This window comes from Anolis sagrei, chromosome 4 (genome assembly GCF_037176765.1).
Source record: "Anolis sagrei isolate rAnoSag1 chromosome 4, rAnoSag1.mat, whole genome shotgun sequence".
Classification (NCBI taxonomy): Eukaryota; Metazoa; Chordata; class Lepidosauria; order Squamata; family Dactyloidae; genus Anolis; species Anolis sagrei.
This window is the reverse complement of record NC_090024.1, coordinates 159,513,759-159,531,501: the sequence shown is the minus strand read 5'-3', so window position 1 is coordinate 159,531,501 and position 17,743 is coordinate 159,513,759. Positions and strand designations below refer to the sequence as shown.

Genomic DNA, 17,743 nt, shown 5'->3' with positions numbered 1-17,743 from the left:
ATCCCTCCTTGGAGGTAGAGAAGGATGGGGCACGTTTTAAATAAATAAATAAATAAATAAATTTGCTGAGCACTGAACTAAATAAATAAAAAGTCCTGGCACTTGCTGGGCGAAGGTGGTACTGAAAGTGTAATTAACCAGTTTTCTCCTGCGCTGTCTAACCAAACCTAGCTTTCCAGTTGATTTTTTATATTTGGGAAAAGAACAGATTAAAAGAGCAGAGGGAAAGGGCTTCAATGTGGGGCAAATATAATTATTCAGGGAACTATCATGTAATGATGACTGATGACTTGTGTTGAAGTTTTAACTACTGAGGCTATACATTATTTCTAACAGGGCCTAGAAGATGAGCCTTCACCTATGTCAAAAACTGTATCACAAGAATCTCTCACACCTGGAAAACTGGAAATCAACTTTGAGGAATTACTGAGACAAAAAATGGAAGAAGAAAAGAGGCGTACGGAGGAAGAACGCAGGCAAAAAATGGAAATGGAGAAGCAGGAATTTGAACAGCTAAGACAAGAAATGGGAGAGGTTTGGCTATTACTTAAATCCCCCTCCCTCAAATTTTGAGTGAGAAGAATGATCATAATCTGAAAATTACTGGTTTGGGCTGGATGCTTAGAAGTCAGAATCAGCAACATCATGAATATCCAGTTTGATCTTGGCCATAAACCTTAGATTCCCATGGACAAATAAGTTTGAATGCTGTTGTCTGATGAAGGGGGACAATGTGACTTTTTCTGGTTCCTTGTTTTACACTACAGCCTTTTGTGATAAGCCAAGACTATTTGGAAGCAACACTAAAAGTGATCCTGGGGGTGGCATTTGGAATAATTAGCAATTACACTCTGCCATTGTCCAGTGGGAATCTCTGCTTGATTGGAGCACCACATGTTTGTTCATAAGGACAATACAGGAATAAAGCCACAGCTAGGAATGGATGAGAGACTAAATAAACAGCGAGCAAGATGTTGTAAATCCATGCCAATGAATGGCCATATTAAAATGAATGGAACTTAGCATCACTGATAATTTCTTAATAAAGAAAGGTACTCAAAAGCAGGTAAAGGTTTCCCCTTGATATTAAGTCTAGTCATGCTGACCCTGGGGGTTGGTGCTCATCTCCATTTCTAAGCCAAAGAGCCAGCGTTGTCCGTAGATGCCTCCAAGGTCATGTGGCCAGCATGACTGCATGGAGTGTCGTTGCCTTCCCGCCGAAGCAGTACCTATTAATCTACTCACATTTGCATGTTTTGGAACTGCAAGGTTGGCAGAAGGTGAGGCTAATATCAGGAGCTCACCCCACTCCCTGGATTCGAACCACCAACCTTTCAGTCAGCAAGTTCAGCAGCTCAGGAGTTTAATCCATTGCACCACCGGGGTTCCCAAAAGCACATAATTATCCTTATTTTTCTTTATCAGGAGGAAGAGGAGTGTGAAACCTTTGAACTTAGCAGAGAATATGAGGAGCTAATAAGATTGAAAAGAAGTGGTTCAATTCAAGCCAAGAATCTGAAGAAAAAGTTTGAAAAAATTGGGCAGTTGTCTGAAGAAGAAATCCAGAAAAAAATCGAAGAAGAGAGAGCAAGGAGGAGAGCTACGGATCAGGAAATAAAAGAAAGGGAAGCAGAGAAGTTTCAGGAAGTATGTTGATTTTTTAATGCCTTGAGAGAATCAAAATGCAGTTAATTTTTCAGCGATATGATGGCTAGTACTGGCATCAAATTGCAAATGTTTTTCTTAAGGGTTTTAAAAATAATCTTGTGATTATTATGTGCCACCATCTATATATGCATGTATAGCCAGCACTAGATATAGCACCAAAGCACAGTGGGTATGAATGTATTGATGTTTCTACATGATTAATTACTTCACCACAATTGGATCTAATAGCATTGTGATAATGAAGTGTAGTGAAATGTCACTTGTGATTAACAGGTTTAGATGAAACTACAGGATGCAGTTGACCCATGAGAAAAGTGTGACAACTGCAAAAGATATGTACTTCCATCTTTAGCAAAACAAGAGTCAATCTCTTCCAACTCTGATTCTAGGGTTTTTAAAAAAAATATTGTGTCAGAAGCAAAATGAGGGTACAGTTACAATGTATTTTTTTTAAAAAAAAACACAAATGAAGTTTAAAACTTGGCATTATACTAGATTTCCTTTGACTAGAAACTGGTAACTTGGAGTGCCCTCTGGTGTCTCTGTGAGAAGGTCCTCCATTGTGCATTATTCTAGTGTGTTCATATTCATTCAAGTCATCAAAATGTCATTGTCTATTGCTCTGACATCCACAGGCCAGCTTTTGTAGATTGACATGACCGTGAGTAAAAGAAAATGACACAAAGTTTTTTTTTAAAAAAAATTATTAGATGCTTTAAAACAATGAACACTGGATTACATTTTTTTGGTCAAGGCCGTCATTTCAATGAACATCTCCAGACAAAGACTATTAACTAAACATACCTATTTGGAAACTGCACAAAACATTTCACCAAGATGAAAACTGCATTACAAACCATTAGCAACAATGAATGAACATTTTTATTCATTTTAGAACTATGCTTTCCTTTTGTAAGAAATAGAAGTTTTGATGATCAACTATGGCCAGACTCCTCGATGCACTTGTGATTGTGGCCCCTCCACTGCCACTAGTTTAGGGTTATGTAGGGGCAGTGGAAGTCTCCCAATCCTCACTTAGCACCCACTGTAATTGATGGGGATCTGTTCCCCTCTTGCTCAAGAAGCAGTTGATGGATATTTGCAACTCTCCTTGTGCCAAGGATCTCTGGTTCAAGAGAGAAATTTGTCCGGTCCTGCTCTTCTAACCCTATGAAATCACTCATAGGGTTAGAAGTGACAGCTGCTTCTTGAGCCAACAGAGCAGACCTCAGCTGCTGCTTTCCAGTAATTGGAAATTGGGTTGAGATTAATGGCATAGCTCTGTAACTATGATTATTTATTTATTATTTACCATATTTATATACCACCTCTCTAAACCCGAAGGCGACTCGATGTTTTATTTGCCCCCTTTTGCCTTGCTTTTATTATCATATTTACGGAGTCCTGGTGGCGCAGTGGATTAAACCCACTGTGCCACCAGTAGGTAGGACTGCCGATGGGACTGAAGACCGACAGGTTGCAGGTTCGAATCTGAGGAGAGGCAGATGAGCTCCCTCTATCAGCTCCAGCTCCTCATACGGGGACATGAGAGAAGCCTCCCACAAGGATGATAAAAACATCAGATCATCTGGGCGTCCCCTGGGCAATGTCCTTGCAGACGGCCAATTCTCTCACACCAGAAGCGACTTGCAGTTTCTCAAGTCTCTCCTGACACGACCAAAAAAAAAAAAAAAAAAAAAAAAAAAAAAAAAAAGCATATTTCCGGGTATTCAGTTATAAGTACCCAGAAATATGTGACCCTCGTCAATATTGTCTTCACATCACATCAACTAAAACTTGTTTGAATTCACTCATTCAGATGATTCTCCATGATAAAATGCCATCATATTCAGGATGTTTTCAATGTTATGTTTATGATTTTGAATATTTTACAAAAGCGGTCATATGAAAGGATGCCTCATTACTCAGGATACGAATGAGGCATTATTTTAATGACTGATCTAATTGCTTAAGTACAGACTTCCTTCTTGCAGTTCCATACATGCATTTCCTTGACTTTTGACTACTTTGCTACCTTTCTTTTTTTTAATGTAATTTTTATTGAAAGTTTGCACTAGGAATACATCAAGAGGGTGTTAATCATTGACATATCTAATATTATCATAAAAGAAAGAATGGGGGTAAAGTGGATAAGACCAAGGGGAGGCGTGTATACGCCGGGGGAAGAGAAAAAAAGGGAGGGGGGGGGGGCGTGTAGGGAATTGAAAAGTGTGGCAGGGAGTGTTAGTACTCTTATTTATTGATTATGCCCCTAATAGCATTGTTGCTACCTTTCCATAAAGGGGAAATCTTCTATGAAGGGGGAAATCCTGTAATTATTTTGCTAGTACTTTAGTAATGCTAGATGATAGGGCATGTCAAGGGACAGTCTTCTCTGCCATATGTACTTGTCAGCTGTTGCAATTCAATCAATTCAATCTCCTTTAAAGACTAGACAGCTGATAGTCATTTATAATTCCAGCTTTAGCTTTTCACTTGTCAGTTTCTCACTTGTTGCAGTCCTATTTTGATAAATGATTTTTTAAATAGAAATCTAACTTCTTACCACTAAATGGTGCCCAAGTGGTATCTCTGTTGAATGAATGGATTCTTGAAGGTCGATATTGTGACAATCATGACCAAAAATTGTATTTATAATTACTTTTAGCTGCCAACCTCAAGTAGCACTAAAGAATAATAGTCAAAAGGTTGCCTTATTACTTGACCTACTTTTAGCTCTTTTTTTACTCTCTCCCTCCCATTCTTAAAAATTTCTTGAAGGAAGGTGAAGTAGATGTGAAGCCTGCTGCAAAATGTGAAGCTCCATTTACCCACAAGGTTGACATGAAAGCCAGGTTTGAACAAATGGCGAAGGCAAGGGAAGAGGAAGAGCAAAGGAGGATTGAAGAACAAAAAATGCTACGCATGCAATTTGAGCAAAAGGAAATTGATGCCGCATTGCAAAAGGTATCAAAAGCTGATGGCTTTTAAGAAGAGCATTGAGTTTTTCCTAGTATTATGAATGGGAAGAGTTAACACATACTAGGATTCCATTAACAAGTACCAGTTCTTAGGAGGCACAATTGTATTTGGCTAAAGTTTGTATATTTATTGTATCCGCATATCCTTTCTATGGTCCCTTTTGTCAACTCTGAAAGATGATGTGGTCTAATGCCACCTTCCTTTCTGTCAGGATAAAAGTTTGACCAATCTACTGCACAAGACTAGATCAGAATGCTCCGTATAACAAGTCTATTGATGGACCCATGAATTTCCTAAGTTTTTCCTAGGCAACAGGTTACATGGAAGTCAATTAAATCCTATGCGAATTGAGGGAGTCACCATCTTGCTTTCCTGAAATGACGTGCTAGTTACCTCCATGTTGCTAATTAACTGGTTCACAGCAAATGGCTCCTCACATCTAACTGCTGTTTATTAGAGCAAGAAATAAGAGCAGCTTAATAGTAGCTGTATATTTTAATGAAGGAGTAGTTTAATATTTAGATTTTGAATCTAGTCAGAGGCTGCTTTTCTTTTATATTAGTCCTAGTTATTATCAGCCCTCCACATTCACTGGGGTTAGGGGCGTGAAATACCAGGAATAAAGAAACTGCTGTGCTTTTACCCGAGAGAACACCTCTTTAAGCATTTCTCAGTCCTCAGTAGGACTCTGTGCTCAGTCTGCTGGAAGCTGACCCTAATAGGAACACATTGGAGAACCTATAGAGTTGTTCACTGTAGAAATCTCAGTCCCCCAGTGTGACTGGAGAAGTTGACTATAGAGTCCCACTGGAGGACCTAGAGATTCCTAGAGAACATCTTAAATATCTGAATAACCAAAATATCTGAATAACCAAAATAATTTGTAGCTTCCCAAATAAATGTATGTTTGTGTACGGTGTCCTGACAGAGAAAGGCGAATGTACCACATTTGATTCTAACAGGCCAAGTCTTTGGATAGCACAACCTAACTCAAATATGAAAATTGTGCAACTATCCAGATGTTATTAATAGCAATCCCCAGAAACAACAATGGTACTGTCGGCAGTTAGTTTAACTTCTGGTCGTCATAATCCCTGCCCATGACCTGTGTTAACTACTCTAGCAGTGGACTATAGGCCAAATCTGCTGGTGTTAACATATTGGAAGGCTAGTTATAATGCGAGTACTTGCTTTATCCAAAATAGGCATTAGTACTGCAGATATTGAACCCCCCATATGATATGTAAACACTGTGCATTCCTTCACTTTGTGTTTTAAATGCAGAAAAAAGAAGAGGAGGAAGAGGAAGAAGGCAGCATTGTTAATGGCTCAGTATACGAAGATGAAGAACAGCAAGCACGCTCAGGGGCTCCGTGGTTCAAGAAGCCTCTTAAAAATGTGTCTGTTGTGGATAGTGAACCTGTGAGGTTTACTGTGAAAATAACTGGAGAACCAAAGCCAGAAGTTACATGGTGGTTTGAAGGGGAGATGCTGCAGGATTGTGAGGACTATCAATATATTGAGAGAGGAGACACATATTGCCTATACTTACCAGAAACTTTCCCAGAAGATGAAGGGGAATATATGTGTAAAGCAGTAAACAGTAGAGGAACAGCAGCTAGCACATGCATTCTCACCATTGAAAGTAAGAGATAGCGTTAAGTTCTCGGGTCTTCAGTTTTTATTACATTCTGCCAATCTTCTCTTAACTCTTTTCTCTCTTCTCTTCTCTTCAGCTGATGACTATTAAAGTATGCTTTTTCTGGAGCCTTCCTTCCCTAAATTTTACTGCATTCATCTTTTCCTTCTGTGGCGGGGCCAACAAGAAGTTGTCTATCATTCCTCAAATAAGATACTCAACTTTCCTGAATCCCTCTTGGTTTCAGACTGGAAATTGGCAACAGAAGCTGGTTTTATTTAGGATACAGTGGCTTAATCTACACATGTAACCAGCACAAGTGGCTTATGCCACCTTAGTGCTTCAAGTGGCAGATATTTTCCATTAGACCAATGAAGCTGTTCATACAAAGCAGTTTGGCATATGGTTCCAGCGACTTTCCATCATGAATTATATGCACTAGTATGAAATGTGATCCAAGTGTAGAACTGGTTGTTCAACAAGCCACCTGCTCTCTTAAGAACCTTATTGTCAGTGTGGTAAAATTAAGCCAAAGTGATAAGAAAAAGCAAAATTCAAGCAGTGTTCCTAGAGCCAAAGACTCATTAATTCATTCTCCACAAAAAGTTGATGTTTATTTTTCTGGTCCTGGAAGCTTTGTGGGGCAATAAGTATGTTCTTGGATAAACTATTAAGAAGCCAAAATGTCATGTAGTGGTTTAAGTTAGGCTTTGTTGAATGCAACATTTTCCTTTTCTTTTGTGTTAATAAAATTACATCAAAATTTATATCAAGTTTATAATAATGGCTTGAAGACAGATTTATGTAACTACAAACTATACGCACAGTTCTAAGTTCAAGTTATTTGAAATCAAACATTTACATTTATTAGACAGTAGACACTGTCAAGCATCTAACTTGAAATACTGAACCATATAGGAATAATTCATATTGAAGAGGTTAGCATTATAATAGTGGATGGATTTTCAATGTTGCATCTCATCTTGTATAATTTAGAATCATCTCACTACATTATTTACTACTATATGATTCATATCCCCCCCCCTCCCATTTCTGAAGTAAACAGATTTTACACCTGTGGTTTCTGCAATATGGGACGTAATTAAGTGAACTCCAATACAGGCTAATACATGCACTGGAAACTCAGAATGAAGAGATGTGATACATTTGCAGAATCTTCCATTTGATTTTGATGTAACATTACATTTCTTGGGCAGAACTTAGATTTACATTTTATGCAAGAGATAATGGTTTCTCATTGAACGTGACAGTGTTTCAAATCAATTGTTTGTATGCTGAAGTAATAGGAAGGTTAATAAATATGTTCGGTTCCTACAGAGTTGAATATTTCTCATCATTTCACAAAAGCAGGAGTCACTGAACACTTCATTGAAATGAGGAGTATAACAAATGGAAAGATTCATTAGTTTACATTTATTGAGAACTCATACAAAAACATTACAATTAATGGGCATTCATGAGTACATACAATGTCAATATTTGCAAGCTCAACACAACATACTGTAAAGCATTTGATTTACCTCACGTCCAAGCTGCATCTCCCTAAGATACTTCCCATCACAGTTGCCTTTAAAAGACAGTCTTCTTTTTTTTTTTTTAAACACGGGTAGTTTCTGCAGAGAACACTATCTCAGGACAAAAATGCATCTTGCATGCATATAAGATAAAGGTTGCATAAACACAAAGTGTTTTATAGGGTACTACCGGCAGACAATGTAGATCTACATTATGAATTCTGTTAAGACCTAAGCTTCTGGCTCGTGAATAGCTAGTACACAAAGAAAACTGAACAGTTCTACCCTTCAGCTTACAAAAATAAAGATTTCCTAACAGCTGACAAGTCTTGTTTTTCAAGAAAAAGAATTAATGAAAGATGCAGCCTACCTCGCAATCAACTAACGTGTGATTTGCACAAATAAATCTAGAAAACTGCTTTCTTAAACTAGAAAAGCATATCCTACACAGAAGACATACTGAAGGGTGATCTGTAAAAGTTACGATAAAGTGAAATCAAGATTCTGTTTAAAGCATTAATTACTCTTACTTCTGCCTAGTATTACATTTCCCCCCTTGCTATAGCACAAGAACCGCTCAAAGAAAACAAATGACCTAGGAATTGGATCACAATGTCTGCTCTATGACTGATTCAACCTAACATTTCTGAAAAGAATGAGACAAACTGAACAGTAGAACTACTCTTAGTGCAAGAAGAGGCCTATAGGTCCATCAACAAATGTGAAAAGAAAAACAAAGTAAAGCAGATTTTCTATCATCTCCTATGGGAACCATTTAAGCTATATTCCTCGCCTTTAAAATTAAATGTCAGTTTAAGCTACATATACTGAAACTAGAGCAAAAATAACCTTTAGTTTAAAATGGAAACAACCCAACCACAACAAAGCCTTTAAGCACAAACCTAGTTGTAAAATATAAAAATGCAATCCTGACATGTTTAACTACAACCGAAAATGACGTGTGCCAAGGGAATTCAAGTACAACTATTAATTTTGTGGTGAAAATGCAAAACATATCTATGCTTGACTATTTAGCAAAGTGCAAATTGATGGTTTGTATTATTATCACATAACAAATTATGGAACATTTATGGTCAGGCAAATAGCACTTTAAAGAATGAGAAGCGATTAAAACAGGCAAATTATACCCTACACCACCATAAAGTATGGGATACATTTAAAATCGGTATTGTTTTGCCAATTTTACCTTCTACATGGAGCCCTTCTATGGTCCATGCTCATCGGCTCACCATGGCCATACACTCAAAGGAATCCTCTTTATTGGAAGTAACTATCTCAGGACCTGATTTTATGAGCTATGATTTGGTGCTTGCAGCATCTTCAGCACTGTGTGTGAAAATGAAGGCAGGATTTTTGAATATTTTTCTTTGATGCAGATAAAAGCAGGACTTGATAAAACCAAAACATTGTATTAAGTGATGAACAAAAACCGGATGGTACTGCCTCAGCATTGTCTACTTAGAACTGAAAAATTGCACCTGTTAAACTATCTAGATATAAGCCATACACAAAACATTTAAACTGGCAAAAATATACAGCAGTTCAGCTGAAATAGCAAGGTAAGGAAGGAGATTGCTATAATAAAGAAATATTTGCCAACTGTCAACATTTTTAACTGGCATACATGCTTTCTACAACTATTCTGCAAAGTTCAAGTCTAAGTTTCCTCTCTGTAAAATTAAGCAAACTAGATTAATTTATTATGTTTTATGGTGTATACCTGAAACTTGCTTTGGGATTAAGAGAAACACACAGTATGCTTGAATAAGTAGTAATGGGTATAACATCCTTTTACATTATAAACATTTTTTGAAGGCTGTTGAAGTTCTGACCAATATTTCCTGTATCTTGAAAAAATATTTTATATTCATATGTCACAACTCAGCTATTGAGGGAAAATAGTAAAACTGACTTACTCAAAAATTACTGCAGCAATCCACTTATCTTTTAAAAATAAAGATACACATTTACCCAGAAATGTCAGTAATTGTTTCAGACTTTCCACTGGAATGAAACCATGAATAGCAGAATACATTTGGGGAAAGATATTAGCAGATTGCTCTTGAATACACAAGCACAGAAAAAATCTCACAGGGACAACATTAATATACTGAAATATGTATTTATACACTTCCTTAGGTTGTGCTTACCTGTGCTTTTTGCAGCAGAACCTAAGGTGGAAGGTCTGGGAAGGCACTGTGAAGTATAAATAATTGCACTGTTTGCAATTAATAAAAGATTTTATACTTTAAATGAATCAAAATCAACAGCCTCCATTTGGTGAATGATAAAGAATCTGGTGAATTTTTTGTTTTGTTTAGTTAGTAAGTACACCATTTTCTATTAAGCTACAAAGTAATCATGCAAAATATTTGATCTAGAGACTTCAAAGCCTACACTACATATATTTAATAATTTCCTAACAGGGTTTTTCTCTCTCTCCAAAATTTAAATCCTAATCTACATTGGGATAAAAATAATTCCTTCCTGATTCTACAGTACAACAAAATGCATTTCTATTTATCTGTGCAGTAAAACTACTTTTATTTTAGACCTTTTTTCTTCTCTTGCAGCCACCCTAAGCGTATACTCCAAAACAACAAAATCATTTTCCAAAGGCTAATAAGGGTTTATAAAATGAACGTATGTATACCTGTATCACCAAACATATGCAGACAACCAAACACAAAACAACCTCCAACCTCACAAGCATTTTAAACTTTTCACAATGCACAAAATTTTGTTCTCTCAGAGTATCTCATTTCTGAAACCCTAATGAATAACGTTGCTTAGGCAAATGACAATTTCTTTAGCTAAAGCTAAATGTCTCAAGAATACTTACCCATAAAGCTTATACAAACAAATATTTTATGCATATCTAGGTTTCTGAATTAAGAAGCAATTAAAGATTTTCTAAGATATGAGCACTGTATTTTATTCCAACATAATATTTCACACAGGTTATGGCATTGGCATTATGTGGAACACTGACAAAAAGATACTGTTGCAGTTCATCATTTTGTCATTTCTGATGTACTTACAGTGCAATGCTCCTTGAAGGAACAATCAAGGATGATACACAGCACAGTCCTCCTCACCCCTACAGAGCTAGCTCTATACTGGCTGGATCAAACCTGCACTTCAACAGACAATGGCAAGACAGACTGTATTGCATGGAATCTAAGATATGCAGAAAAGCAAACAGTGGAATTGATCAGAACTTTCAGTATGGATTAAGAGAAGGCAAATATTGTACGGAGATTTTGTTGTTGTTGCAAAATATCACTTATTGACTCGTTTTCAGCATTTAAAAAAAGATCTCATCTGCAAAATAAGTCCCTAAGACAAATGCAGTTCTGGTAACTATAAAACATGTCATCCTTACTACACTGAATTTGGAAGCAAAGTGCCACAAACTGACTGCTTATGCACCCTTTGCCTTCTACAGTATCTGAGTTTAGTAACGTGCCTGAAAAATATACTTTAAGAATGAAATCACGTATAAAAACAAATGTTAACTATATAGCAGTTGTATGGGTCTGAGACAGTGGTCATGAATAATAAAAAAAAGAAATTGCAACTGTTAATGCAGTAAAGTATGTCAAGAAACACCTTCACATACATGCAATTTTTAATTGAGAAGAAAGAAGAGAAGACCAAGATGCTAAACAGAAAATACAATAACAAAAGAGATCCTGGCATAAAACTAATTCTGCAAGGGGAGAATATCGATGTCAAGCCCAAACTTCCAAGGGGGGAAAAAGTCTTATTTGTGTATATGTACAGCATTTCTATAACAAATCCTTGCATTCTCAAAAGTATCCACATATCCAACTTACCGACACAGGAGGTTTCATATTATTTATTGTAAAGCACAAAACAGGCATTTAAAAGTGATCAAGTATACATTGAAAAAGTACATTTATATCACAAAGCATTGACCACATAATAGTTGCAAATACATTTGCTGGAATGTGTACATCTACACTAATGTACTAAAAACAAACCAATTTCCATTTCTACACAGAAATATTACCTCCTATCAGAAGTGATAGATATTTTGTACATTTTCAAAAAACACTATTTTTTTAACCAAACAAAAATTATGATCTTCATCAAGGCGTCTGCATCCATACATTTAACAAAGGTTTTTTCCCCCACATAATGAAGCAAATACTGTATTGTCCACTTCTTATTATTGGCCCTGTGCGAAGAAATACATAAGAGATACACAAAAAGTTAAAGAAAATCTTTATTACATTGCGCTAACTCAGGAGTGAAGCCTTTAAGAAAGAAAATGTTGTTAATGTAATGGTGGTGGCTTCCTGCATGGCTTTTCAAAAACCCTGGGGGGAGAAATTTTGAGATCAAAAGCACTGAGCGTATGCAAAGGAAAGACAGAACTCTAGTTAACAGAGCATGAATTCATTGACTAGTTACTCATTGCCAGGAAAAATAATGCATACTCCAGAAAGATATCAAAGTGGGAGACATGCAAAAAAAGGAAAAAGCCCACAAACTAAGTAAAAAACCAATCTCACCCATGTTATTCAAGATTGTTATACCTGTGGTGCTGGAGGGTGTTGCGGCATTCCTTGTGGACTTGTCTGGGCATAATAGGCCGCCTGCTGTCTATAGTATTCAGCCCAGGCGGCGCTATAATCCGGCTGGCCTGCAGGTGGGGCTCCGGCTGGAGCGGGAACGGCCTGGCCTGGAAGAGGGACAGATTACACAACTCTGGTGCCGTAAAAGGGACAATAGGAGCTCAAAATAATCTCATTTCTAACAGACATTACCTTGCTTCTTGTAATATTCCTCCCAAGCCTTTGAATAATCTTGTGGCTGCCCTGGTTGACCTGAAAAACCCCCCACATTTTAATGTAAAAACGTCTCCCAGGTACACTGAAATTACAGACAAGAATACAGTGGAAGAGTTCTTTGCTGTTTAGAAGCTCAGTACAAAGAAGAGGTAATATTAATATTTTCTTGTACTTAAAAAAAAAGAGCTTTAAGTGAAACCCAACATTACTACTTGGCACCCCCTAGCCTGTTTCTGAATTCAGCATTTGTAAGGTGTCTCACAGAGTCCTACTTCTCAATGGCATAAACTGTGGCTAAATTTGGGGGATTCCCTGTGATATAGTAAACAAATTGTAAATACAAATAAGGCCTCATAATCTAACTTGCCGCCTCACACATAAATCTCCCAAAGTTGTAGCATTTCTTCAATTTTAAGACGCATCCTAATTTCAGTACCACCACCGCCGCTGCCACCAAAAATACATAAGATACACCTGTGATTCTAAAATGCAACCCATTTTTACAGATTATATAGAAAAAATGTGTCTTAGAATGGAAGAAAAACAGTATATCTCATGTGTACAGGATTGTACGCCAACTACACATGATGTTGAAGACAACTCTGAATGGCTGAGTATTAAGGCAGTTTGTAAAGGAATCCATTTGCCAAGATTACTTCAAAAGTAAACACATGCTTACTGTTAAACCACTTTAAAACAATGTTCAAGTAGATCTTTGTATTTCAGTGACTGAAATATTAGCAACAGCATGCAGAATGAGGGCAGAAAGAAAGGAGTCAAGTACTATCAGTTCATTGTGACCACTATTGATGTTTTAGACTATGTAATTTCAAACCTGCTTTTTCAAGCACATTCTTTTGTGCATTTTTTCCTGTTAGGAGCGACTTGAGAAACTGCAAATTACTTCTGGTGTGAGAGAATTAGCCGCCTGCAAGGATGTTGCTCAGGGGACACCCAGATGTTTTGGTGTTTTATTATCCTTGTGGGAGGCTTCTCTCATGTCCCCGCATGGGGAGCTGACAGAGGGAGCTCATCCGAACTCTCCTCAAATTCGAACCTGCGACCTGTCAGTCTTCAGTCCTGCCGGCACAAGGGTTTAACCTATTGCGCCACTGGGAGCTCCTTTTTGTGCATTAAACAAAATATAGTCCCCACTCCCCACTGTTGTCATAGAGAAAGCTAAATTCTCCACTCTCATTATGGAGAAAGCCAAGAAGGTATATATGGTTCTCCATTTTAAATTATTAAGAAAGTATGCAAGATAATACATTGTCAGAAGAAAAATGAGTATGTCTTGTTTTTTGAAACATTTTTTAAAAATGAACACAACCTCATTTGTTATATATAGCAGTGAGTTCTTGAGCCTGGTAGCAAAAGAAAAATCAAATATACTGTACAAAATACTGTATTTCTATCCTCCCTAAGAATTTGGGAATCAAAGATCATGGAATTATCCTACTATTGTTACAACAAAATATTTGAAGCAGGTTAGGTTATAAAATAGCAATCAACTTTCGATGTATAAAACTTGGTTTAAATTGAGGATTCCTAATCTCTGGCTGCAATTCTATCCATACCAGGCTCCCTATGCTAGGTATAGCATGCAATGTGAAAATGAAAATACTGGCAGGCCGTACACCTAGCAATGAAAAAATAACATGCTGTGAAGCAAGGTGTCACCCCAACCATATTCAAGTTAAACAGAACTTGTCTACTTGGTTCACAAAGTGTATTTTATTTTGAAAACAAGACAATTTCAGTTTGAGTGAAGACAAAGTAATATTCTGCTATTTACAATGTTTTCTAGCAGTCCTTAACTTATCAGAACAAAAATGATAAATGTCTCTGTGGAATTCTGTGTGACCTGTGGCTACCTGGAAAACTAATGATAATCTTCATTAATGAACATTCCTTAATTACAGAAATACCAGGAAGTTCTGCTTCAAAGATTTAAAACCACTGGCTTAAAACCCATGTTGCACTGGTGGTCACAACAAAACCTTTCTTCACTCCTACTTTCTGTACCCCACTCAGCTGTCTGAAAACTGCTTCTAATGCATCCCAGCCCTATAGAATTGGTTTTGGAGTGGGATGAAAGGAGTGCAATGAGGTGAACTGCCTTCCCCCCAGTGCTCTGCAGGACCACCCACTCTCAAAAAATAAACATTTGGAACAGTCATGTATGGAAATATGCCTTATAACTTAAATTAACTTAGAAGTTGCAGATAAATATCCCTCAAGGCAGTGAACATCATGATTTTAATCAGAATTAACATGGCACAGGATGAGACTTCATTTTCCCCAAGACAATGGCTTGGATGGATATTCACTTAGCAACTGCACAACAAGGGTTGTCCCCAAAGTTAAGCCCCATTGGGTGCCCACAAGTCTTCTCTGTTCTCCATGTAAAACAGTGGGCCTCAAATTTCATGCAACCTGATGCTGAGTATGAACATATGGACTATGGAATGTGGATTTCCCAACTAAATATAAGCATTCAAAAAAATGCCCATTCAAATTTTATTTACCATACCTGTACCAACAGACTAAAAATGATGCCCACAATATGATGTTTAGGAGTACCTACTGTGGGCTTTACCTAATTTTATTTTATAAACTGCCTATAAAATACTGTCGCCTGTTAAGGGCTGAAAAATGCGGTATAGAAATAAGCAAATAAATAAATAAATATTGCCGTTTACAAACAAAAATAATTAAACGTTTCATTTTGATCACTCACACACATGCAGAGAAAGACGTACCCATTTTTTTATAGTATTCTTCCCATGCCTTGGTATAATCTACCTGTCCTGCTGGGGCTGGATTTGGTTGATCTCCTGATTGAGCAGAAAGTTTTAAAAAAGAAAAAAAAAACAAGAGTTTTGGATGTATGTACATATACACAGACAACACACATTCAGCCTTACGTGGATTTCATACAAATACCATGCAACTAAAATGAATTCCAAAAATTCTGGACACAGTAAACTACAAAATATCTATCACAGAAATATATAAATAAAATGGAAACACTTTCAGTTATTTATTTATTTAACTTGTATACCGCTACTCCCAATTTGGCTTGGAGCGGTTTAAAGAACAGATTAAAACAATACAATTAGCTTTAAATAACAATAGGCAGCAAGAACAGGCATAGCCCCAAGTTGTTCACCCATCCAAAGCTTGCCGGAAAAGAGAAGTTTTACAAGCTTACATTATCTAATAATTACATAATGTAAATTTGGGGGGGGGGGGATTTATTTCACTGAGGCAACAAAATTCAACAGCAGTATCAAATGGAGGCAAAATACAGAACACCAATTTCCCCATTGTTTCACAGTAGTCATCCAAGTAATGATCAGCATAATTTTAATCGGAATTTAAAGAGCAGCAGGAAAGATGGCATTTTTGCCAAAATAATGGCTTGCCTATTAAAAAATTTAACAGAAGGGTTATTTAATTCTAGAAGAAGGATCATTTATATTATAACATTAACATTAATCTACATTACGATCCAAGTCAATGTATATAAAGAAAACTTGGCATTTTTTTCAATCAACACAGTACTGTAAATCTGATTTTTCAAGGTGCATAATGTTTTAGTTAAATCTATTTTCTTATGAATGGTAGATAAACTGCAGATAAAATGTACAAGCAAATCAACTAAAGCTCTTTCTTACCTTGCCCATTGGTCTGAGTGGCTGGTGGAGCACTAGGTGGAGCTGCAGGTGGTGGCTGGGCCTGCTGCTGGTAGTAATGAGCATAATAAGCTGCCCATGCTGCTGAATTAGGATCTGTTGGCTTGCCTAAGGAATCAAAAGGTATTTTCAGTTCACCATATTGTTGATAAATGTCAACAACTGCCCTACATGTTTAATATGGCTTCACACTTCTTTTCATTTTAATTTTACTGTGAACATAGAAAAGGTCATCACAACCTGAATGACACAAACCTATTGGGTAAATATGCATTTTGTTGCTCTAAGTCACTGCTTCTTAAACTGTGGGTCCTGACCCCAAATGGGGTCCCCCATTAGTTCAATGTTGAAGAGATGAAAAATTTGGCAACAGTAAAAGGTTTCTGAACACCACCCATTTACACATATCTGTTAGCAACAACATGCAGTGGTCTCTGCAGTAGATGCTTCAGCTGTACTCCACAAAATGGAGCGAGCCCAAATGCTGATTTATTTTTAGTAAATATTTTATTTTTTAATATCTATCTATCTGTCTACGGTCATGTAAAAATGTCTTGGACAGAAAGGGCACACAAGTGGAAAAAGTTTATGAGGCCCTGCAAGAGTGGCTAATCTGATGCTTTTCAATGTTTTGGATCACAACACCCATGTGATCCTTGATCATGTCTGGAACAGATGGGAATTAATAATCCAAAACATCTGGAAGGCACCCATTTTCAAACCCCTCCTGTGAATTTTATCTAAAACCGCTCAGTTGCCATGCAGTTGGGCAAAATTGCATTGAAATACTTCACAACTGCTTTCTGCCACAGAAATCAATTCTGCAATTATACATTGATAGTCTCCAACGCAGAGACTTCACTTTATCAAATGCAGACCTATGAACACAATTATCAAGAAACCTGGAGGCATCCATTAGCAGGCTTCCACAAGACGAAGTGAATAAGGAAGTTTAGGTTGTTGTGGAACAGGTTGGGCAAAGCAGCATATGGATTGACATCAGAGTGATCAAGCATGTTTTTTTTTCCTCCTGCAAACATAATTATATGAACAGTTTGTTTCTTCTTACCTGGGTCAGGAGGATTTGGTGGCTGCCAGTGTGGGTAAGTATTACCCCATCCTTGTGGTGCATATGGTGCCGGAGGACCACTAAAACGCAAATTTTACATACAATTATGCCCTTTTTAAGCAGAAAAGGAAATTATGTTTTTTTATGCATGAACTGGTTGAAACTGGTGAATACAGATGATTCCACAATCTGTTCTAGGTCTAACATTCTGCACAGAAAAGGACTATACCAATAGCCTGCAACACCCTTTTAGAAATGTTTTGAAACACATTATCCACGTTGTTCAAAGCTACCCTTACAATTTAGTACAC

General features: G+C 37.1%; 2 protein-coding genes across 11 annotated transcripts in view; one reads left to right on the top strand and one right to left on the bottom strand.

The window, feature by feature from the left end:
- NEXN (nexilin F-actin binding protein) overlaps positions 1-7,624 on the top strand; it is a 53,592-nt gene extending 45,968 nt beyond the window's left edge. For all 5 annotated transcript variants that reach the window (XM_060773775.2, XM_060773776.2, XM_060773778.2 and 2 more), the window contains 5 exons: positions 337-534; positions 1,426-1,647; positions 4,450-4,635; positions 5,935-6,295; positions 6,387-7,624. In XM_060773775.2, coding sequence (XP_060629758.1) covers positions 337-534; positions 1,426-1,647; positions 4,450-4,635; positions 5,935-6,295; positions 6,387-6,400 — 981 coding nt within the window. In that variant the 3' untranslated portion in view covers positions 6,401-7,624. The remainder of the gene's footprint in view (positions 1-336; positions 535-1,425; positions 1,648-4,449; positions 4,636-5,934; positions 6,296-6,386) is intronic.
- Positions 7,625-7,708: 84 nt separating this feature from the next.
- Positions 7,709-17,743, bottom strand: part of FUBP1 (far upstream element binding protein 1) — a 29,748-nt gene continuing 19,713 nt past the window's right edge. For 3 of the 6 annotated variants that reach the window (XM_060773772.2, XM_060773767.2, XM_060773770.2), the window contains 6 exons: positions 17,433-17,512; positions 16,346-16,471; positions 15,428-15,502; positions 12,642-12,701; positions 12,411-12,556; positions 7,709-12,049 (listed from right to left, as the gene is read on the bottom strand). In XM_060773772.2, coding sequence (XP_060629755.1) covers positions 12,041-12,049; positions 12,411-12,556; positions 12,642-12,701; positions 15,428-15,502; positions 16,346-16,471; positions 17,433-17,512 — 496 coding nt within the window. In that variant the 3' untranslated portion in view covers positions 7,709-12,040. Of the gene's footprint in view, positions 12,050-12,079; positions 12,192-12,410; positions 12,557-12,641; positions 12,702-15,427; positions 15,503-16,345; positions 16,472-17,432; positions 17,513-17,743 lie in introns of those variants that run through there. The other 3 variants (XM_060773769.2, XM_060773773.2, XM_060773768.2) reach the window with 2 other exon arrangements.